The 24,465-nt window shown below is 36.1% G+C and overlaps 1 protein-coding gene across 4 annotated transcripts in view; it reads left to right on the top strand.

Moving 5' to 3' along the window:
- LOC128022452 (sodium-driven chloride bicarbonate exchanger) overlaps positions 1–22,882 on the top strand; it is a 39,788-nt gene extending 16,906 nt beyond the window's left edge. For 3 of the 4 annotated variants that reach the window (XM_052610058.1, XM_052610057.1, XM_052610060.1), the window contains 24 exons: positions 1,348–1,429; positions 5,961–6,104; positions 6,184–6,322; positions 6,868–7,028; positions 8,059–8,247; positions 8,799–8,887; positions 9,130–9,287; positions 9,409–9,496; positions 9,600–9,746; positions 10,368–10,468; positions 10,583–10,757; positions 10,844–10,977; positions 11,747–11,992; positions 12,592–12,697; positions 13,747–13,908; positions 14,082–14,195; positions 14,286–14,447; positions 14,536–14,787; positions 14,900–14,968; positions 15,692–15,865; positions 15,962–16,084; positions 16,225–16,289; positions 18,331–18,441; positions 21,349–22,882. In XM_052610058.1, the coding sequence (XP_052466018.1) occupies positions 1,348–1,429; positions 5,961–6,104; positions 6,184–6,322; positions 6,868–7,028; positions 8,059–8,247; positions 8,799–8,887; positions 9,130–9,287; positions 9,409–9,496; positions 9,600–9,746; positions 10,368–10,468; positions 10,583–10,757; positions 10,844–10,977; positions 11,747–11,992; positions 12,592–12,697; positions 13,747–13,908; positions 14,082–14,195; positions 14,286–14,447; positions 14,536–14,787; positions 14,900–14,968; positions 15,692–15,865; positions 15,962–16,084; positions 16,225–16,289; positions 18,331–18,441; positions 21,349–21,430 (3,273 nt within the window). In that variant the 3' untranslated portion in view covers positions 21,431–22,882. Of the gene's footprint in view, positions 1–1,347; positions 1,430–5,960; positions 6,105–6,183; positions 6,323–6,867; positions 7,029–8,058; positions 8,248–8,798; positions 8,888–9,129; positions 9,288–9,408; positions 9,497–9,599; positions 9,747–10,367; positions 10,469–10,582; positions 10,758–10,843; positions 10,978–11,746; positions 11,993–12,591; positions 12,698–13,746; positions 13,909–14,081; positions 14,196–14,285; positions 14,448–14,535; positions 14,788–14,899; positions 14,969–15,691; positions 15,866–15,961; positions 16,085–16,224; positions 16,290–18,330; positions 18,442–18,991; positions 19,030–21,348 lie in introns of all 4 variants that reach the window. The other variant, XM_052610059.1, reaches the window with a different exon arrangement.
- Positions 22,883–24,465: the final 1,583 nt, after the last annotated feature.

Genomic DNA, 24,465 nt, shown 5'->3' with positions numbered 1-24,465 from the left:
CCTAAAAAATTTCGCTGTATTTTGCCCCATACATTTTCCATTCTATCCTAACAAAAGCTCCAGTCCCCGCTGCAGATAAACACCACAATAACAGGATATTACCACCTCCATTCTTTACTGGAGGAATCTGTTTCATGGACGCCAGCTGTATTGGATTTCCGCCAGACATTGTTTGGTGTGGAGGCCGAATAATAAAATTTTAGTCTCATCTGCATCAGAATCTTCGAGGTGCATTTAGGCAAAGCTCAGTCTGACTGCATGTAGTTCTTGAGGGGTGGCTTTTTTCTTGCAACCCTCCCAAACAAAGCAACATTTGTGGAGAATTTGTGATATTGTTGTCACATGCACACAGTGACCACTCTTTGTCATAAATTCCTAGAGTTACTTTTCTATACCCACTGTACATATGAGCATCCATGAGAGCCCAGGGGATCATGGGAGAAGCTAGCATATGTATGCGTAGGATGCTCCAGCACATAATTTGAATATCTTCCCCATGTGATCCACATATAATTTGGCCTAAATTCTCATAGAGACCCGTGTTTTGCGCTGTGCTCTATCTCGTCCTTCTCTTAATAGGTCCCTTAATATCATCTGTCCACTATCTATGCATTTAAAATGAATTGATTAGGTTCTGCTGCAGGCTGTAGCCAGACGTTACTCTAAAGATGTGCAGGTGATTATGTGCAAGTGGTTGTTTGCTAAATCATATGAATGAATACTCCATCCATCCATGACTATGGCTGATCTGGATTCGGAGCCACAGGATAGTGAGACTTTGGCTTTACGAGGGACTAAAACAATGTCATTATGTTCTGAGGACAACTAGTGGCAGGCCACGTTAGTTGCCATGGAAACTGTCTGCTAAGGTTAGGCAGAGGGCTGCTAATTTTGGGATGTCATCCAATGATGGTGTGAGAGGGAATTAAAGGGTCTGTCTGTTATGGTCTCAGTGTGATATATAAAAAAAGCATTTACAATCTGTAATGTAATAAACATTTATAATCTTACCAAAATATGTACATTTTAAATAAAATGAATTTTATTAGCAAGGATGCATTAAATTGATCAAAAGTTGATTTTATTAAGCAGCCCAAGGATCATGTGACACTGAAGACTGGAGGAATGATGCTGAATATACAGCTTTGCCGTCTCAGGAATAAATGACATTTACAGATATGTTAATAATATTATTACAGACCCCAGACTTTTGAACAGTACTGTCTGTGTGTTTATTTGTGTAAAGTTCTTTGCCGTATTTCATAGAATGGGTTGTTGGATGAGTTACTGTATCTGTTAGTTATGTATGTGTTACTGTGTGCTTAATAACAGTGTTGTGTTTTGCAGAGAAGCGATGAGGAAGCCGTGCTGGACAGAGGTGGGACTCGGTCCATGCTCAAAACGAATTTCGAGAAAGAGGAGCTGGAAGGTAATTGAAGCTTTTTAAACGCACACTCTAACCTTGGAGTCAAAATGTATATTTAAAGATAAAATAAAATTATGCTTAAAAACATTCATTTAAATGTATCATATCATCACAATATATCCCATTTTTTTTATTTGTGTGTGTTGCATATAACTGAAGTCTTAAAGCAGTAGATACTCTCTAAACCTTAGCTAAAATTGCAACAAATTCTTAGAATTAATAAGTGAATTTCTCAGAACTTTCAAGACTGCTGAATAATTATTGCATATGACTATTATATAAAGTACGCTGATTGAGGAATTTGACTTAGAAGAAGGTCTGTTCATTAAATTAAGAGTACAATTTCATTTTTTTTTCTTTTTTTTTACAATTTGTGTTATTTTTTGGTAGATTTTGAAAGCTAACGTTATCTAGTCTATAGCAAAGAATTGCTTTCTCTTTTTCTTGTGGTTATAGTTTTAGTCACTATCCCAGTATTAGTTATTAAAGCTGCATAAAGTTGATTCTAAACATTATTAGCTCCAGAAGCTTCAAGTTCAAACGTTTTGTAGAATAGTGCCCTCATTTTCAGACAACAGAGAAGTAGAGAGGAAATGAACCCACTGTTTGACATTAACTGTTCTGAGTCCTGAGGAAAAATTCCATTTAGAGAAAGATTTCATTCCAGCTCCTTCACACACACACTTGGAGCCTCTCTGTTACATCCTCAACTTTACTTGCTTTAACCTTCTGTGTGACCAAAAATGATGTACCATTTTCACAAATGAGACTGGTAACCATGGATTAACATTGTTTCAGTTCGGAATCAGTTTGGATTTGCCTCAGAGAAGATTTTTGTGAGATAAAGTTTCAAATATGAAATAAAGTCAAAATAAAATATATAAACATGAAATTAAGAAATATAAAATCAGTTACCTCATAGGCAAAAATGGGCATACATATGGACTCCCTGAAATCCAAAAGTTTATATTTTAAGTAGAATTTTTTTTTTAAATAACCTTGGAAGAGACTATTAGGTTTTTCAATTTTTGTGGGTTAAAATTAGGGCTGTCAAAAATAGCGCGTTAACGGCGTTAATTAGTTGTTTGTCGTTAATTACGTCAAATTTTTTAACGCATTTTACGCATGCGCAGTGTGACAAATTATTTAGGTCAGGAAAATCTTGTCGATCTCTGAATTCTCAAGATAGTAAAAAACAGCGGCGAGCGCTGCAACGAAAACACAGAAGAAGCTTAAGGTTTTACCCCAGTTACTCTCAAATACATTCAAGCCAAGCTCGATAAACAGAGATGACTTTGGTAGTTCATACGCTGGAGCTTCTTCCTGTTATAGCGTCCTGTGTTTCACACTGCGCATGCGCAGAACGCCTACATGCAATGCAGCGAAAATTACAGCTGTTTTGGAAAAGCATTTGCATTTTTACTTGGTTTTACTGGCACTTGAAGCCTTCAGAACATGAAAATATCGATCCTAAAGTATTGTGGCAGAGCAAATAGACACCTCCCAAAAACAAGAGTGCCCAGAGTGCAGAGGGCGCATGTTTGTGTTTCTGAGTTCATTCTTTGGAGTTTCTCTATGCATAATTTCATAGATATGTGGCTATATTTAACCACTGGTTCACCTAAAACTCTTACACTATCTGTAGTTAAATGGCATGGTTTGATATAGTGCTCAGGTAAATTTGATCTAAGTAAATGTTAAACTTTTGAAATTCAGAAAAAAAAGAACCACATATTGATGAATCAATACATGAAAATTATGTATCTGTGTCCTGTTATTTATCTTTTGGTACGCATTTCAGAAAAAAAATGGTTAGGATTCAGGTGTAATTGCAAATAGTGATTAATCCTGATTAATCCACTGAAAATTCAGATTAATTTGATTTAAAATTTTAATCATTTGACAGCCCTAGTTAAAATTCGTTAAAGGGATAGTTCACAAAAACCTTCACCGTCAAGTCATTCCAATCCTACTGTATAAGATTTTTTTTTTTTTAATTAAATTTAATGAAATAAATATACAATTAAAAAAATAAATTAGTGCAATGACGAAAAATAAAAAGGAATAGTAAAAAGAATAAGAACTAGATGCAAACTGTTTGCAAATAATCTTTTAATTAAAAAACATGCATCCCTCCAAGTCTTATTCAATTGTCTAATAAGGCAAAATAGAAAAATGACATTCGGTTATAAATTACATGAATCATAAAAATGCCAGCCTATATTTTCAATTCAAAACTGCAAAAGGTGAAAGTGTAGCATCACTGGATATTTCTGTTGGTAGTTTAACAATTCTATATGAAAACATTTGTCAAATATTAAATAACGCTTTGAACAGTAAAGCTCTCCTTCTTTGATTTGATTTTGCCATCTAAACCATTTTGACAAGCACTGTTAGTCCACTAAGGCAGGCCTGCCTGAAAATACATCTTTAAAAACTTTTTGTCAAATACTGTCAAATATTGAGAGTACAATTTGGCCATTTCTAATTATTATATCTAAGTCCCTGTAACTGCTCTGAATTTAGCGTTAAGAGGACGATCCACTGATGTAAGAGAAAGTCATTCAGTTTTGCATGAGCTACCACTTTTCCACACAAACCCTTACCTCAAGGCTGCTGGGGGAAGATATCTGTGAAGGTAATGAGATAAAAGCACACGTGTGTGTATTTGTCTCGGCCCTGGAGGTCTTTATCACTTATTTAGATGCTAAATTGCATGACTGAGTGAGCCAGTGAAACTAAAGCTCATTAGAGTGTGTATCTCTAAAGAGAGAGACGGTGGTGGTATTAAAAACTAATGAGGTGATTCAGAAGACACAGTCAGAATGGACCTTATTTCTATATGGAGATTGCATTGTCTGCTTTCATCACCATCTGTCTGCCTCACACATTTAAGTCGTGAGGTAAAGAACTGTTTTATGGCTCCCACTTCTCTGTGTCAGTGCCCAGAGCTGGCATCACACAAGCACACATATGTGTTCTCTCTCCACAGACACACACTGTCAGGCTGTCAGGCATCACAGTTCAGAGAGTCTCAGAGAGCTGGAGGGAGAGAGAGAGAGAACAGAAACACAAAGTACTGTGCATAACTGCCGAATCTGATTATTTGACTGCAGAGATTGGATCTTGCTCAACAGAACATCCACCAGACACTCTTAAGTCTTAAAGTTTAAGATAGAGGAATAAAGGAAATGTTTGTCATTTAAAGGAACAGTTCACCAAAAAAAAAAAAAAGTTTTTGTTTTTGTGGAAATTGGGGACATCCCATAAGCGTAATGGTTTTTATACTGTAGAAACTGTATATTATATCACCCTTCACCAACCCTACACCTAACCCTATCCCTCACAGGAAACTTTGTGCATTTTTACTTTCTCAAAAAAACTCATTCTGTATGGTTTATAAGCGTTTTGAAAAAAGGGGACATGGGTTATGTCCTCATAAGTCACCATCTCCTTGTAATACCTGTGTCATACCCATGTCATTATACAGAGTTGTGTCCTGATATGTCACAAAAACAAGAGCACACACACACACACACATACACATATAAGACAATATCACATTAGACCACAAAAATTCCAAAATGACATTTCCTTTACATTCAGCTTCCAAAAGTGCATTCATCTTTGCCATGTTACATTCATTTAGTTGACTACTATGTGCTTAACAGAAACATAAATGCCATTAGTAAAAGCACTAACACTGACAAGCTACGCAATATCAATGAATGTGATTCATCTAATGAATGCGATATAGCATAGCTTGTCACTGATCTACGGCTATTAATCACAGAACTGGCTTTACTGATGAGATGCGCATGACAGTCACATGCGCTTTATCGTGCAGCCCTTGTCTGTTGATCACAAAGTACAAAGTAGATGAGGAAAACTAGGATGCCGGTTTTATTCAAAGCGCCACAATTACTCCCTGGAGTGCATGGAATGGTGCGCTGTGATTGGTTGTTGGGATATATTGCATTGTGCAAAAAAGGAAACTGGTGTTTGAAAGGAGAAAACATGACCTAATAACTCTGCAAATATTACACTGACCAGACACAATACTGATATTGGTGCAAACTCATTTTTTTTCGTATGTCGCATTTTGGAACCAAACTATTCATATATACACACACACAAACTTACACACAAACACAAACCTACGTATATGTAGAATACTGTAGAAGTTTATTGATTATCTTGATGAACAACATGTGTAAGGATTATAAACTTCTGTTTATCACCGAGCTAATTTTCTGCAGTAGCCAATGGAAAAACCTATTGACTTTTTGTCGAAGGAATCATTATGGAAGAAAAATAATGACAAATGTCTTTGAAAGCATGTTGAAAACAAGAAAGGTAGTGCAATTCAACATGCTTTTTTGTTTCAAAGACATTGGTAATAATTTTTCTTTCATAAACCAGGGTGATGTGAATCTCTAGATTGGCCTACAAAAATATGTCATTACTGAAGATCTCTGTGGCTATTTTTGTTTAGAATGTTTTGTGATAACTAGCCTCTATATTTCCCTGGCAGGACACCGTACTCTCTACATTGGGGTGCATGTACCTCTGGGTCGGAGGTCACACAGACGGCATCGTCACCATGGACACCGCCACAGTAAGAAGTCACGGGAGAGAGACTCTGGAACTGAGGATGGCAGAGAATCTCCTTCATTCAGTAAGTCTGTCACGCTACCTGGATAAATGAAAACTTGGAGTGAAAAAGTACAGAGATAAAAAATAAAATGTCTCTGTAGCAGACACACCGTCTCAGCGTGTACAGTTCCTGCTGGGAATGGAGGATGACGAGGAACACATTCCTCATGCACTCTTCACCGAGCTGGACGAAATCTGCCTGAAAGAAGGAGAGGATGCAGAATGGAAAGAGACGGCCAGGTACAAATACACACACAGAGGATAATATATATATATATATATATATATATATATATATATATATATATATATATATATATATATATATATATATATATATATATATATATATATATATATATATATATATATACATATATATATATAATGTTACAGATTATTAAATGTATTTATTTTATTTTTATTTAATTTTTTATTATACAATTTTCTAAATTATATTGTTATCAAAATGATAGTACAGTATTATAGTGTAACATGAAGTTATATTAAATTGAACAAAAACTCAACCCAAAAAGACTTTCCTCATTTCAGAAGTCCAACAAAAGCCTCTACAAAGAGGGTTTGATGACCTGTCAGACACAAAGAGTAGAGTGAGATTGCTGCAAAATAAAAATGGTTTCAAATCAATATATTGAGAGCACGCCTACGTAAGGGCAACATCTGTGGTTTGGAATAGCAGATATGTGTATATCCATTACAACTAATGCAGTACAAGATTGTGGCACTGGCTTATCTTCTCTCTCCTGTCCCTTATTGTTCTGTAGATGGCTGAAGTTTGAGGAGGATGTAGAAGACGGAGGGGAAAGGTGGAGTAAGCCATATGTGGCAACTCTTTCCCTTCACAGTCTGTTTGAGCTGCGGAGCTGTATCCTCAACGGCATTGTCATGCTGGACATGAGGGCCAACTCACTGGAGGAGATCGCAGGTACAGAGTCTGAAGACATTGTCAGGTCTAAATCTGCCTTTCTTAAGGATCCAAAGCAATCAGCATTTCAGTTACTACGATTAGCTATTTTCTCCTTTCAGTTAGCAATATACAGCAGGCCCATTCAGCATCTGTCTCAGTTTTCCTTCTGTCATCCTAAATAAGCATGTAAGATTAGATCCCAAATGATAGTACATATATGTGCTGTTAATATACTTTTTAAGTTGATTTCCACAGTCTGTGAATGTTTTTTTTAAACTAATATGCTAATGCATTCCAAACAACTCTTAACATAACAGAAGAGGAGTTTGTGATGACTCTTTCAACCCCTTTTTTTTAAGTTAAAGTAGCAATCAATGACACACCAGTAAGATTTTTGATGTTTTCAAAATGATTGTCTTATGCTTATCAAGGCTGCATTTATTTGATCAAAAATACAGTAAACTAGTAATACAGTAAAATATTATTACAATCCTTCAGAAAACATTTCTAAAATGCTGATTTATTATCATTGTTGGAAACTGCTGTGCTGCTTAATATTTCTTTGGAATCTATGATACTTTTTCAGGACTCTTTGATAAATAAAAAGAACAGCATTTATTCAAAATACAAATCGTTTGTTACAATATACTGTTCAAAAGTTTGGGGTCAGTACTTAAAAAAAAAGTAATTAATACTTTTATTCAGCAAGGATATGTTAAATTAATAAAACATGTTAGTGAAGACTTGTATTGCTACAAAAGATTTCTATTTTGAATAAATTGATGATTTGGTGATCAAGAAACATTGATCACCAAATAATTTATTCATATTTTTTTGAAAATCTTGATACATTTTTTCAGCATTATATGTTGAATAGAACGCCCGTAAGAACAGCATTTGTTTGAGCTAGAAATCTTCTGTAACATTGTGCAAATGTATTTATTGTCACGTTTGATCAATATAATATGTTCTTGCTGAAAAGTTTTTGGTAGTGTATATCACATATAATTTGCTTTGTTTAATGCTTTTTTTATTTTTTATTTTAAAGATATGGTTCTGGACCAGCACGAGATGTCAGGTTCTTTAGGAGAGGAGGTGAGGAAGAAGGTTCGAAATGCTCTCCTTAAACAGCATCACCATCAGAACCAGAAGAAACTGGCTAACCGGATCCCAATCGTACGCTCTTTCGCAGATATCGGCAGGAAGCAGTCTGAACCGAACTCAATGGATAAGAATGGTACTGCTCCACGTACTCCAGCAAATGTATTCTTTTACATTTGCCATGCATCTGTCTTTTTTTTTTATTATTTTTTTTTGATTGTGTGTTTGTGTCTGTCTGTCTGTGCATCCTAGTTGTCATCAAGACCCATTTGCTCCCCAGTCCCCTCTTCTCTCTCTGGCCTAGGTTCAGTAGCAATGTGAGAAACAGACAGGTGCTCCTATGTCCAGCCTGCTCCCTCTGCTGTCCCAAGTGTCTGTCAGCTCCTCATAAACCGCACCCATGCCCTTCTGCCCCTCCTGCCCCAGATACCACCCTCGTCCGACCCAAAACTAACCACATCCCCTTCAGCAAGCAACTAAGCTTGCATTACGGCTACCATCAGGCAAAATGATCATAGATTCGCCTGTACTTATGTGGGGCAGTAACATTATTGCTATTTTAAGAGCAAAAAAGGTTTTCATCTCCATGACTGTAACATCACTGTCTTTCTTCAAAAAGATCGAATCTGTTATATGATGGTCTGTTATTTATTCCTCTGTTTGGTATGATTGCTGCACTGCTTCCAGGTCAGACGGTGTCTCCTCAGGCTCAGCCCACCACAACAGAAGGACGTGGGGATGGCAGTCGTGAGAACAGTGCTGTTGACTTCAGCAAAGTAAGAATGACATACTACTACCAGACAGTAGTAAATCTTACTCTGGAACTTAAATATACAATCATACACTACTCTTCAAATGTTTGGGGGCAGTAAGCTTCTTGAGCATCAAGTCATTATATTATGACTTGACCCCCCCACCTACATCTCTTGCCAGCACTGAGACTCAAACCTGCGACCTTCAGGTTACAAGTCGAACTCTCCAACCATTAGGCCATTCTGCCATTCTTTTGTGCCTGCAGATAGACCTCCACTTCATGAAGAAGATCCCACCAGGAGCTGAGGCATCCAACATCTTGGTGGGTGAGCTGGAGTTTCTAGAGAAACCTGTGGTGGCCTTCATCCGTTTGTCCCCCGCTGTGCTGCTCAATGGACTAGCAGAGGTCCCCATTACCACCAGGTAAGAGCAGATATATATGTGCACCAAACTCATTAAACATATTAATGTCTCAGTCGTTCAAATTCATTCTGTGGAGCGGTGTGCCTCAGAGTTCACTACTAAGTCCTTTGTCATTGTGCAGGTTTCTCTTCATTCTGCTTGGGCCCTTGGGGAAAGGGCCTCAGTACCACGAGATTGGCCGCTCTATTGCCACGCTAATGACAGACGAAGTCAGTACTATGGACAACACTGTGTTTATTTCTATACTTTATGATATACTATACGTAGGAGGCTCTTTTGTGTGCTAATTTCACCTGAATGTCTCTTCTCCAGGTGTTCCATGATGTGGCTTATAAAGCAAAGGATCGTTCTGACCTTGTGGCAGGAATTGATGAGTTTTTGGACCAGGTGACTGTGCTGCCTCCAGGCGAGTGGGATCCCACCATCAGAATAGAGCCGCCCAAAAGTGTGCCCTCACAGGTGAGCCAGTTCTCAAACTCCATGCATTCATTTATCACGGATTTGGACTTCAGTGATGCACAGAAATTTCAGACTGAAAATATTCATCCAAAAATGATTTTTCAGTTTTGGACAAAACATTTTTTGAGGGTTGAATTTATTGACTAAATGATCATCTTTTCCTCTTTACTGCTAAATTATATAGCACAATATAAACATGAATGAACATTAGAAGATATGTTGAAAGAAATAGTACAACTTACTAAAATATATTATGTCGCGTAATCACTCAAGCAGTTCTTTCAGAAAACAGAAAGAAGCCAATAAAACAGCTTGTAAACAATGTTACATTTACCTCAAGAAAACCATTCAATGTCAGCTTGAGAGTCAGCTAGAAAAATGAACATTAGAGAGGAACATTTTGCTAAATATATGAACTACATTACATATTTATATATACATTCATTCATTCGTTTTTACTTAACATGTTGTCTTCATTATTCTGTTTAAATAAATCAGTAATTCAATTTTGTTAATGCCACACTAAATTAGAAACATTACTGTATATACATATAATTATGTATAAAATAATCTAAAAACTGAGATCAGTATTAATGTTGGTTTTGTGTTACCATCTTGCAGGAGAAAAGGAAGGTTCCTCCTCTGGCCAATGGAGGGGCTGATCTGGGGGAGGCTGAAGAGCACGGAGGCCACGGAGGACCAGAACTACAGCGCACAGGGAAGTGAGTAATCTGCAAATATGTACTGTCCATATATTTTAGCATTTGTGAATTCGGTAAATCCCCATGGCAGAGATGGACTTGGATCTCAGAAGTGTTTTTTGTTTGGATCTTCAGGTTTTTTGGTGGTTTATTTCTGGACATCAAGCGTAAGGCTCCTCACTACCTGTCAGATTACACAGATGCCATCAGTCTGCAGTGTCTCGCCTCCTTCCTTTTCCTGTACTGCGCCTGCATGTCTCCCGTAATCACCTTCGGAGGTCTACTAGGAGAAGCCACGGAAGGACGCATAGTAAGAACATATTTATATATGCAAAACGTATATTAAGCAGAGGGGTTGATTATGATGTGACTGATGTTATGTTTTTCCCATTTCAGAGTGCAATAGAGTCTCTGTTTGGAGCCTCTATGACGGGTATAGCGTATTCTTTGTTTGCTGGGCAGCCCCTCACTATCCTGGGCAGCACAGGACCTGTCCTGGTCTTTGAGAAAATCCTCTTCAAATTCTGCAAGTGAGGCACCTTGATTTGCACTAAGCATTTTGAAGTATTTCAATCAACTCAAGGGAATTCTGCACTGATAGCGTTGTTTATTTTCACATGCAATCTGCATTTTTGTAGCACTGTATTTCATAAAAAGGAAATATGCAAATCAGGTAATGATGCAAACCCACTCAATTTTTTTTATAAATCCATAAAAACACTTCAGTTACATGAATTAAATATCAATAGAAAAATGTAAACTTATTTCATTTCATTTAGCTGCCAAAGCAACATTTCTTATTTGCATTTACTTAAACTTGATGTACTAAAATAACTAAAACTAAATAAAAATTAATAAAAACTATATATACATATTTAAGGAAAAAAAAAACTACAAGGAATGAAAATGACAAAAAATAAAATTCTAAATATCAATATTTAATTAAAATATAAATTAAAACTATTACAATGTCTCAAATTTAGAAATAAAAACAATATTAGTGACTGGAATTTAAAAAAAAAAAGCTCACATGAGTTTATTCAAAGTATTCGGCCACAGATTAAAATTTAGATTAACATATCAAGTTCCAAATTCATTAATTAATTATAAACAGAAATACATATTCACAGATTGCAGGTGATTAGTGGATACATTTTAAAAAAAAAAATTAATTCTTATATTAGCTTATATTAGCAAGAAAGGCAACACAATTTAGTTAACTCACCCCCAAAGTGTCTTTTATCATATTACCATAAAACAGACAGAGACTCATCTCTTTTATCTGTGTTTTCTCCTCAGAGAATATGGTTTGTCCTACCTCTCCTTGCGTGTGTGCATCGGTCTGTGGACAGCCTTTTTCTGTCTTCTGCTGGTTGCCACAGACGCCAGCTCGCTGGTGTGTTACATCACACGATTCACGGAGGAAGCCTTCGCTTCCCTCATCTGCATCATCTTTATCTACGAGGCTCTGGAGAAACTCATTCATCTGGGAGAGACGTACCCTTTCAACATGCACAACGACCTCAACCAGCTCACTCAGTACTCGTGAGTACATCTTCCTTAAAGGTGCTGTAGGGAACTTTTGTAAAAAAATATTTTGTACATATTTATTAAACCTGTCATTATGTCCTGACAGTAGAATATGAGACAGATAATCTGTGAAAAAAATCAAGCTCCTCTGGCTCCTCCCAGTGGTCCTATTGCCATTTGCAGAAACTCCATCGCTCCCGGTAAAAAACAACCAATCAGAGCTGCGGTCCGTAACTTTGTTTGTGTTCAAAGTATAGAAAAATGTATATAATATAAGCGAGTACACCATGAATCCATTATCCAAACCGTGTTTTTAGCTTGTCCTCAATCACTAGTGTGCACCTATAATAAGTGTTTATATTCGGACTATTTTAGATTGCTTTGGGGGTACCGCGGCGGAGTAACCCAGTACCTTTGTGATTCTTCATAGACATAAACAGAGAGAAGTAGTTCCGGCTACGATGTTCTTCCGCAAAACGCATGCAGTTCTGTTTATTAATCGCTAGAGCGTCAAAAGTTCCCTACCGCAGCTTTAAAGTCACAGCTCTAATTCAGTACGTGTTGATAAAGTTATCAATGTGAAATCATGTGATGTATTTATTTGTGTTTTGCAGGTGTGTGTGCACAATGCCCGAAGAACCTAGCAATGCCACACTGAGTTACTGGCAGGACAAAAACATCACTGCTTCTGAGATTGACTGGTTAGGCCTAGATGTAAAGGTAAGTGTGACTATTGGTGCATTCATATTTACGAGTTGATAATGTTTATAATAAAAAGAAAACAAGTAGTTTATATGGAACAAAGAGTACAAGTGCTAGAAGGTAAAAACAAACAAGTAGCTAGAATAAAAACTGAACAGAGTGTGCAAGTGTTAAAGGGACAAGTGTAGATGGAACAGATATGTCTACTGGATATATATATCTATATCTAACTATCAATATATATATAGATGGTTATATATGGGTATATAACTGCATTCCCATAGGCTCCATCATAGTCAGTCATCATCCTGCATAATTTTTGTTAGCAATTGCATGCAATGACGTACTATACAGGTCTGGGTGCGTTAAATGCATTAATCATTGAGTGCATTGCATTGTGCCATTATGTGTTCATAAAACCTCAGCTCATTTGAATACTGCACATTTTTACAAATAATAGGTCACCCGTACATACAGAAGATTATAAACCCTCATAGTACTTTATTTTAAAAACAGTATGCCACCACCCTTACGAAAGGAAAATATATTTACCAATATATTTCCTAAAATATATTGTGATATATTGTAATATATTATTTTCCCTTTTTATTTCTAATATTTTATATATTTGAATACATTTAATAATATATTGATGACACATATAGTATATAATATATTGCAAAATATACAAATGATTGCCGCTTTCAATATATTGCAATATATTGGAAAAAATAAATATATATAAGAATATATGTCTAATATATTACATGATATTTTCCAATATACTGCAATATATTTTTGTTTCATAAGGGCATATGGGGTAATACATTTCAGTGACTCGTACTTTATAAAAGCAAATCCTCAATTGGTTGACCTCAGTTCCCCTTTATATTTAAACTCCTGCACACACACAACTATACAACACAATCTAATCCACCATAAACAAATCCTTGTGATATTTCCAGTTACACATGACTATATGATTTTATCTTCCTTTTTTCTAGAGTTTGTGTTTATATGTGTTCTTTGGAGCAGATGTGATTATGGTGTGTGCTGTTTCATCTCAGGGCTGTGTGGAGAACAGGGGAGAGTTTGTGGGCCGAGCCTGTGGCCACCACGGTCCGTACATCCCTGACGTCCTCTTCTGGTCTGTCATTCTCTTCTTCTCCACGGTTGTCATGTCCTCCTTCCTCAAGGAGTTCAAAACTAGCCGTTACTTCCCCACCAAGGCAAGAAGCTTGTGTGTGTTTCAGTATAGAATAATACAATATAATATAAGAATTATAATTTATCTAGACCCATTATACCTAACAGAGTAAAGAGGCACTGCTAAGCCTTTAGCATTTTGAAGACTCACAGATTTATGTTCATGCTTATTCTAATTCAGTGCTTTTCTAAACAGGTGAGGGCAGTTATCAGTGATTTTGCCGTTTTCATCACCATCATGACCATGGTTCTGATCGACTATGCTCTGGGGGTCCCTTCCCCCAAACTACAGGTTCCCAATGAGTTCAAAGTGAGTCGTTAAGAGAAGTTTTACAGTACATTTCTGCACAAATCTATCCTGTGCGTATGAATATGTCATTAATCAGATGATCTCTTACAGCCAACCAGAGATGACCGTGGCTGGTTCATCAGCCCATTAGGTCCAAACCCATGGTGGACCATTATTGTGAGCTTCATCCCAGCTCTGCTATGCACCATCCTCATCTTCATGGATCAACAAATCACTGCTGTTATTATTAACAGGAAGGAACACAAGCTTAAGGTCCGCTGCTAAGTCCTTCACAATATGCTCCTTTTGGTCAACAGATATTCAACCTGATGTCTTTTGTTATGAATGTGTGCCTCCACAGAAAGGCTGTGGGTATCATCTGGACCTGTTTGTGGTGGGTGTGATGCTGGGCGTGTGCTCTTTGATGGGCCTGCCATGGTTCGTAGCCGCGACGGTGCTGTCAATCAGCCACGTGAACAGCCTGAAGCTGGAGTCCGAATGCTCTGCGCCTGGAGAACAGCCCAAGTTCTTGGGCATCAGAGAGCAGCGCTTCACCGGCCTCATGATATTCGTCCTGATGGGCAGCTCAGTGTTTATGACCTCCATACTGAAGGTCAGTGACCTTTGGCTCAGATTGAGTCAGCCTGCTAACATGATGCTGGCATTAAACTTTTGAGACATTTCATCTTCTTTTAATGGTTATTATTTTACGTTTTTGTCCTCAGAATATCCCGATGCCTGTGTTATACGGAGTTTTCCTCTATATGGGAGCATCGTCTCTCAGGGGCATACAGGTACTGCAATTACTGAATCCATATATTGTGCATTTGTTTATTCAGCCATTTGTTTGAGTGGCTTATGTTACTTAATATTGTTTATATATTATTATAGTATATATTAATGGTTTGTATTTTTATTTTTTTATTTTAGTTTATGGGTTAGCAATTTTTTGATATGCTTGTAATTTGCATTAGTTTTATAATGTAATTTCGTTGTTGAATAATTTAAATTATTAATAATTATTTATCATTTAAGCATTTACTTAGTTCATTTTTGTTTTGGTTATTTTTTATTACTTCAATTGATTCAAGTCAGCATTTCTAATTTTTTATTTTTTTTAAGAATATTAGTATATATATATATATATATATATATATATATATATATATATATATATATATATATATATATATATATATATATATACACACACACATTGCTGCTTAAAAATTTGTGAACCCTTTAAAATTGTCTATATATCTGCATAAATATAACCCCCCAAAATCATCAGATTTTCATGCAAGTCCTGAAAGTTGAAAAAGAGAACCCAGTCAAACAAATGAGATCGAAATATATACTTTGTCATTTATTTACTAAGGAAGATGATCCAATATTACATATCTGTGAGCGGCAAAATATGTGAATCTCTAGGATTAGCTGATAATTTGAAGGTGAAATTAGAGTCCATCTGATTTATATATCTGACAATGTTAGCTGTGTTTGCATTTGCTGTTCAGTTCTTTGATCGCCTGAGGCTGTTTTGGATGCCAGCAAAACACCAGCCTGATTTTATCTACCTGAGACACGTCCCGCTGAGAAAAGTTCACCTGTTCACCATCGTCCAGCTCACCTGCTTGGTGCTTCTCTGGGTCATCAAAACCTCCAGAGCTGCCATAGTCTTTCCGATGATGGTAAGATATGTGTGTTTATATGTGTGTGTGTGTGTGTGTGTGTGTATATACATTTATATGTAAGATATCATATGATATCTGTGTGTTTTCTTGCAGGTTTTAGCCCTTGTGTTCATCCGTAAGCTGTTGGATTTTGTCTTTTGTAAGCGGGATCTCAGCTGGCTTGACGACCTCATGCCTGAGAGCAAGAAGAAAAAAATGGAAGATGCACAGCAAGAGGTACCCCCCCCCCCTCCCCAACCATTAACCACTGCTATTGGTTCTGGCCTGCGACGATGCTATTGGCCGGTGAAGACCAAGCACTGCTGGCAGTGTTTTAAAAGGACACATCACCATTGTGTTCTTTCTCTCACTTTCAGGAAAACCAGTGTGTCTTGATGGAGGATGAAGGAATTGTACAAGTGCCCTTAGAGGGGCATTGCAAGTAAGTAGCAAAACAATCAGTGTTAAAAATGGGTAGCTTGCTGTTGTTAAAGGGATGGTTCACTTTCACATTAAATTTTGATATGTTTTAGCTTACCTCAAGGGCATCCAAGATGTAGGTGTCTTGGTTTCCACAGTAGTTTCAATTTTGATATTTTTAGGTCAAAACATTCTGGTCTGTGACTGGATATAATGCATGTACAGAGGAGTCCAAATTAAACGATTCCCCATCGTAAGTACACATTGATGACCTAAGACACGAAACGAGCGGTTTGTGTATTTATATCGTTTTTTCCTCTTGTACACAACCACGTCCAACTGATCTGAGGGCGCGAGTGCTTCCTGATGTGACGTGTGCGCGCGCTCTGGCTTAGTCTGTGCAAGAGAGGAAAGCGCCGGAAGTGATCTCTCGCGCGTGTACATCACTCATTGTTTACTGTCTATGGTTTACACAGAGATTTCGGAAGTTTTACCTTTCACTGTGAAGATCTAAACATATTTAGACATACAGGTAATTGCAATGGAAGACGATTTCAATATATCAACAGACAACGTTAAATTTTTTTCACAACCATATTTATTTGAACCAGAATACACAGATCAAGTATTCAGGAGCGATCCGCTGCAGCAGCACGTCTTCAAGCCTCGGAGATACAGAGATCTCTTCAAAATTGGTGGTATTTTAGTAGCAAGTGTTGTGAGATGCCAACAGAAGTGGAGAGCATATGTTGTCACGAATGAAACACTACAAGACGACGACGTGGACATTGACAGTATCGCATCACACACACCTGCCTGACTGAAGATCCTGAGTTCTCTCCGCTGTTGAGACGCAACGTTTTGCACGTTGTGTTTAGTTTGCCACATATAAACTGGAGGTGACGTCCAATGCCAGAGGGACCCAATGGCACGCTGTCAATAGAGTGAGTAATGTGTTGTGTTTATTATAATCGCAACGATTATAGGGTGCATTATAAACAAATTAATTAATTACAATTACTGCATTATATTTCAGACAGTGCAGATTGGTGGCGTATCGTGTGGTAAACAGTAAACAATGAGTGATGTACACGCACGAGAGATCACTTCCTGCGCTTTCCGCGCTTGCGCAGACTAAGCCAGAGTGCGCGCGCACGTCACACATCAGGAAGCGCGCGCGCCATCAGATCAATTCGATGTGGTTGTGTACAAGAGATTTGAGGTGGTGACCATAGACCTCCATCATATGAGTCACAGACAAGAACGGTTTGACCTAAAAATATCAAAATGGGAACTACTTGAGGAAACAAAGACACCTACATCTTAGATGTCCTTGAAGTAAGCTAAAACATATCAAAATTTAATCTGAGAGTGAACTATCCCTTTAACACTTTTATCTAATCTAACCCTTAAATCTGATTTTGTAAGAGTATTTATATTAAGTCTGTGATTTAAAAAATATTTGATTGAATAATTACTTTTTTAGAATGAAAAATTGAATAAAAACGTTTGAATACATTTTTTTTATTAATTTATTTGTTTGTTATTTTGAACACTGCCATTCAAAAGTTTGAGTCAGTAAGAAACGAATGCTTTTATTCGGGAAATTGCAATAAAAGCAGTTATAATGTAACAAAAGATCAAATAAATGCTGATAAAACTGAGGCAAATAAACTTATTTGTTATTTTTAACTTATTATTAAAAAGAAAAAAAAATCACAGTTTCCACAGAGATACTAAAAATCAATAACATTTTTGACACTGATAATAATAAAGGTTTGATGATGATATAATGATTTCTGAAAATGTAACAATATATATATATAAATATATAAAGATTTTGTAATACAGTTTTCTAATGTATTTTTTCGTACCAACCCAAATATTTTACATTTAATTTCACTTGTTTCATTTCGAGCCGAATGGCTTGCACTTATTAATTTCTGTTAAAATGTTTAGATGGCCTCATCTCTTCTTGAAAAAAAGATTAATTTCAAAATAGATGAAAAAACAACAACAGTCTGAGATTAAAAATGGCATAAAATGTGTTTGTGTTCATCAAGGGACGATCCTTCCACTGTCAACATTTCAGATGAGATGACAAAGACGACTTTTGGAAACACCTGGAAAGACCTCAGCACTGACAGCACCAACAAAGATCAAAGCTCAAAAAGGTTTGGATTTAATATTCCCTCAGTACATTCTCTCGCACACATGACAATCTTCAAACATGTCACTTTAATCTCACCACACACCTGCAAACATTACATTAGGATAATCAAAATACATAGTATTTTATGCTAATGGGACATGTCCATTTCTCAATTCAGTAGTGAAGACCTTCACCTCACAGCTTGCTTTACTCCTTAAATGGGACCAAAACTCAGTCCACAACATTTTCATTCTTAGATTCGAGTTTAGTCATATCTGAGCCCTTTGATGAAATCCAGGCCTTTACTTTAAAAATGCTAAATGAATATAGGATTGCTAAAATATCTCTATCCTAATTTAGAATCAATTCCCAGTGAAATTAAATAAGACTCTTACTGGATAAATGAAATTCCTAGATAACTGAATAAAGTCAATTTATCTGTAATCCAATAAGGATCGTTCAGGATCTGCACTTCATTGTGATGAAATTAAATTAGCAGTCTGTTTAGTAAAGTCCTCAAACATGCTGTTCTCTTTGAAATGACTGAATTTTTCATCCCTGTCACTCGTAAGCTCCCTCTCCTAATGTCCCAGATGCTGATTTCCGAAAGGTAAGTTGCAACCCTTCCCGTCTGTGCACGATCACTGTATATACACTAGTGCTCTTGGTGTCTGGCCTCCATTTTTTTTTTTGGTGCTATGGTTATTGTTTATTGTTTCCCAAATGTTCAAACCTTTTCTCCTTTTCTAAAAAAAAATTGCATCTTCCTCTTTAGAGTTTAACAACAATGAAGCATTTCCAGGCTTCACAAAGGGCATTTTACTAAAAAAGTGGCATCACAATAAGAGATTCAAGCTTTTTGTTCCAAAGCATCTTAGGGTTTGTGTGCATGTTTGTGTGTATTTGTTTAATGCATGCAAAAGCATGATTTTCTGATATGTCAAAGGTCAAGCTTTAGCGCATGCAAATTAAACGAATAGTTCACCCAAACATGAAAATTTGCTGTAAATGTACTCATTCTCAGGCCAACCAAAATGTAGAAGAGTTTGATTCTTAATCAGAACAGGTTTGGAGAAATGTTGGATCACATCATTTTTTCACCAGTGGATCATCTGTAGTAAATGGGTGCCGTCAGAATGAGAGTCCAAAAAGATGATAAAAAACATAATAATCCTCAAGTAATCCACACCACTCCAGTCCATGAAGTGAAAGCTGCATGTTTGTAAGAAACAAATCCATTGTCAAGACTTATTTAACTTCAAACTGTTGCTTCTAGAACAGGGGTGTCAGACTCAATTCATGGAGGGCCAGAGCCCGGCAGAGTTTTGTTTACAATCCTGCTCCAACACACATACCATGTAGTTTTCAAATAAGCCTGAAGGACTTGATTAGTCGGATGGATCAGGTGTGTTTAATTATTGTTGAATCTAAACTCTGCAGGGCTCCGGCCCTCCAGGAACTGAGTTTGACTCTACTGTTCTAGAATATCATCTCATCTGAATCAGTTCAAAACAGTTCTGAATGAATATGTTGGTGCATTTTGATGCAAGAGAACAAGTGGGGATTTTTCATCGGAGGTGGTATAGGTATAGATTATGGACTTGTCTATTTTGGCCAGATTTTACCGTTAAAAATTAAAACACCTTAATGATGGGTTTTCAAAGCTTTTCACTTCACACAATGTTAATTGATGGACTGGAGGCATGTACTGTAGGTAACTTGTTGATTATTGTGATGTTTTTATCAGCTGTTTGGAGTCTGATTCTGATGGCAAATAATGTTGCTGGTGAGCAAATAATGTAATGCAAAATTTCTCCAAATCTGTTCTGATGTAGAAACAAACTCATCTTCATCTTGGATGGCTTCAGAGCAAATGTTAATTTTTGGGTGAAATATTCCTTTAACTCACTGAGGTCAGACATTCATGTAAAATAGGGCTGTCAAAGTTAACGCATGCAACAAGTTAAATGTACTTCATGCTATTTTTTTGTTTTAACATTGTTATTGAAAATAAAACTGATAACAAAGAGTCCTTAATGGAAAATCTGTATGTAGAATATACCGTAATTCATTTATAAATCAAACCCATATGGTTTGTTTAACATTATTTAACAAATTATTTTGATTTTTTTATTGTGAAATTTATATCTAGAGTAATTATAGAAATGTATACATGTTATACTTCACGAGTTCACCCTTACATCTAATCTGAAGGCAAATAGTAGGCATATTTTGGCGTGCTGTCCTGGGGGAGGGGTCCGGGCCCGGAGCATAGCCCGAACCCAAATGACTCCCCCTATCCCTAATTTGGGATAAATAGATTAGAAGTGAGGAGTTGGGGTGGAGGAGGGTTGCCGAAAAAACTGTCGTGGGACAGGAGGTAGGAAGACTGGATATATATACACGCTTGCGTGCTATTTAAGATGATTAGCTAGACGAGATGCACCTGTGCCAAATTGGATGATTATCTGATCGTGCTTCTCCCGAACTTTGTTAATAAAACCACATTATGAGAGTCATCAATAAAGTCATTACATATGTATTTAAAAAAAAAAGACAGAAAAAAATAAACAAATGCATTAACAGGCTAATTGTGAAAGTGTTATATATGAATATATAATTCATATATATATAATATAATTATAATTTATAAATTTATTTGAATTTATATTTGAATTCATATTAAAATTGTTTAAATATGATACATATTTAAATTTTTAAATATTAAATTAATAATTAAATAGTTTTCATGAATTATTTATTTTATTATTCATTACTATGAATCATCAGTTGACAGCACTAATAAATCAATAATCTTGCTTTCATGAAGAATGCGTTCACACAAAACAACACACACGCTCACAGTTTCTCTTCAGCTTTCCAAGTGTGTTTTTCTTCAGGGTGATGCGTGTTTTTCTGTATTCCGCAGCTCAAAGGTTGAAGTTGCCATTGGACATAAAAGAGGTGATGAAGAGAAGGAGGCAGATCTGGATAGAGAGACGAGTTTGTGAGTTCACGTATTTCGAAACACTCTGTACCGTGCCACACTACGAGCACCACTAAATGCTTCTGTTCTGTAGGTCTGTGTGTGCCAGTCTGTGCTAAGGCACCTTGCTATATTTACATGTTTTTTATGTGCGTGTGTGGGGACATGTTTATTTCAAGCATCTGAATATATATCAGAATTTGCCGCCCACAAGGAGGATTGTTGGGTCGTGTGTTTATCTAGTCCAACTCTAGTCAAACTGTAGTTTCACATAGAAATTTAAAAAGAAAAATTAAGGTTACTTTTGTTTTCGACCAGGTAGAGTGTATTTTGTATGTTTTATATTTTTTTGAAAGTAGATCCTATTGAAATTCCTTGTCTTATATCCTGAATACATTTACTATATAATAATGCATTCTTTTTTTTATTATGCATAAATGATAAATCTTAATTTGCAGGTATAGTTAAAATATCATAATAGTAAAAAGACATTTCTGAGAGAAGATGCAAATGTAGTTGTATCAGCTTTTTTTTAGTGTCTGTGCGTCAAAATGTTCTGTGCATTACTTCATAAGATGCTTGATGTTAACATTTACTACTCATGAGCAGTGACCAAGATTTTTAAAAGAACTTTTATGAACCGTTTTCTCATTTTATGAATGTTATGGTACGATTTCTCTAAAAACACAAACATATGCTCATTCTAGCCTACAACATTTTCTCCCCAGCTTCTTTATATGAAACACATCCATATTCATAAATTCACTTGTTGATCTGTCCTGTTTTTTTTTATTTTTATGGTTATTACAAAGCTTTATCTCATTTCGTGTAGCACTTAACCATGCAAATAATAGTAAACATATATTTTGTTAAAACATTGCACATAATATAACTGTATAGTGTGGTTTTCACAATGTTTCTGAGTGGCAGGGCTTCTGTCTCCTCTACAAGAGTCATTTGCAAGCTGAGAAGAGACCTCATCGCTCAAACGAATGAATTATACTATTACTGTCAGTAATACAAAAATCCTTCAAGAAATGCAATAATATTCCTTTCCGTAAGAGGAGCATTACACCATACACTAACCAGAGACAAATCGAGCATTTATCATCAACACATGTACATGTGATTCTGTATTTTGTCAATGTGTATTATCTTTAAATAAAGTTATTTAATATGTGCATAGATTTAAATATGTATAGACCGTGAGGGTGGGGTCGGGGGGCATGAATGTTTTATTGTTACTGTCAGTGTTTTTACAGTGTTTTTGCCTTATTCAAGGTTGGTTAACAAAACTACGACACGCACTTCTATGTCATGCACATGTCGGCAGCATTAAGTTCTGTTGATTTCACTGTAAAATATGAATTACTTTCTGAAAAAAGTCTCTGTTGTTTGTAAAGTTATTCATTGGAATGAATATGTATCATTGCAAATATGAGCAAATTTCATCTAAATAAATGTGACTGCAAATAAACTAATGCTTAAGTGTGTTTGCGCAACAGTTGCAATATTAGTACATTTACTAGCTTATATACAAGGGATATTTTATCAGTCTGTAAAATGGCAAGGTAGTTTGTAGTCCTTGTTAGCAATGTAATTAATTTATTTAAGCATTTTGTTCATTTCACGATTGACGTAGGCCTAACTGTTTAAATTCAACACCACGTGAAAGAACGTGGGGGGAAAACAATCAAACAAACACTGTATTTACTTAGAAAACCAAAACTAAGATTTCTAAAAACCTACAGGCCTTGGAAATGTCCAAATGCTGCCTAATTCTTATCCAGGTTTTAGGACTACAGACTGGACGGCTCTATGGTGCATATAGTACTCATTCAAAGACAAAACACATAAAAAAATACTAAGACAAGTGAAACCAAAGTGACATCCGGCACAGAAAAGGTGTTTGTAGTTTGGCCTACCCTTACGAAAGGAAAATATATTTACCAATATATTTCTTAAAATTATAATATATTATTTTCCCTTTTTATTTTCTAATATTTTATATATTTGAATACATTGAATAATATATTGATGATACATAATATATTGCAAAATATAAAAATGATTGCTGCTTTCAATATATTGCAATATATTGGAAAAAATAAATATATATATATAAGAATATATGCCTAATATATTACATGATATTTTCCAATATACTGCAATATATTTTTGTTTCATAAGGGTACAAATCGACGTCATGGCTATCTGCTGAAAGATAAAACACAATGCAGTTTTTTTCACTCTCTCTCTCTTTTAAAATTAATTTATTAATTTAAGATGTTATAAATTATCCTTGTGACAACAGTCCACCTTGTTCATTTATAATGGTGCCAGTTGGATAAGGTAACGTTAGTCAATTATAATACATCTGTTATTTTGTTAAATGCCGACAAAACTGCCAGTGTGAACGTAGCCTTAGATTTACTTTGACTTTCGAAAGTAAATATAAAATCATATGCAGTACTTTGAGTCGATAGGCCCAGGCGTGTGCCCCGTATGTCGAGTAGATGACGTGTTTGCTGCATGAATGTGTGTGATGCTAATGTTTCCAGCAGAAGGCGCTGCAGCACAGGCGTCATCGCTCTTGACAGGAAGTTGACAACATCGCCATCTGGCGGTGAAAATTTAATAGGTCAACATTTAATTGGCCTAAATCAGTGGTTTTCAATCGTGGTCCTGGTCTGGGGACCCACCTATCTGCACAATTTGTATGTCTCTCTCATCTGACACACTCCGTTCAGTTCATGGTGCTGTCTCTCCTAATGATGATCTGAATCTGGTGTGTTAAATAAGGGATACCACAAAATATGCAGAGTGGCTGGTACAATTGAAAACCACTGCCCTACATGACATTTATGACATTTTCTCCAACACTTACTTCAGCTTCTTTTGCATTGCCAACAGTCTTATGTATAATTTATATAATTATTCGTTATATGATTATTCTGATTGACGCTGTTCAGTGCAGAACACGTTTCGCAGGAATGATGAAAGGACAAAGTGTCTGTTTGGGAAAATAAATTAATAAATAAATAACAAGAATAAGTTGCA

The sequence above is a fragment of the Carassius gibelio genome, chromosome A11 (genome assembly GCF_023724105.1).
Source record: "Carassius gibelio isolate Cgi1373 ecotype wild population from Czech Republic chromosome A11, carGib1.2-hapl.c, whole genome shotgun sequence".
NCBI classification, from domain to species: Eukaryota; Metazoa; Chordata; class Actinopteri; order Cypriniformes; family Cyprinidae; genus Carassius; species Carassius gibelio.
Note: the sequence above shows the minus strand (reverse complement) of the source record. Positions and strands in the feature narration are given on the sequence as shown.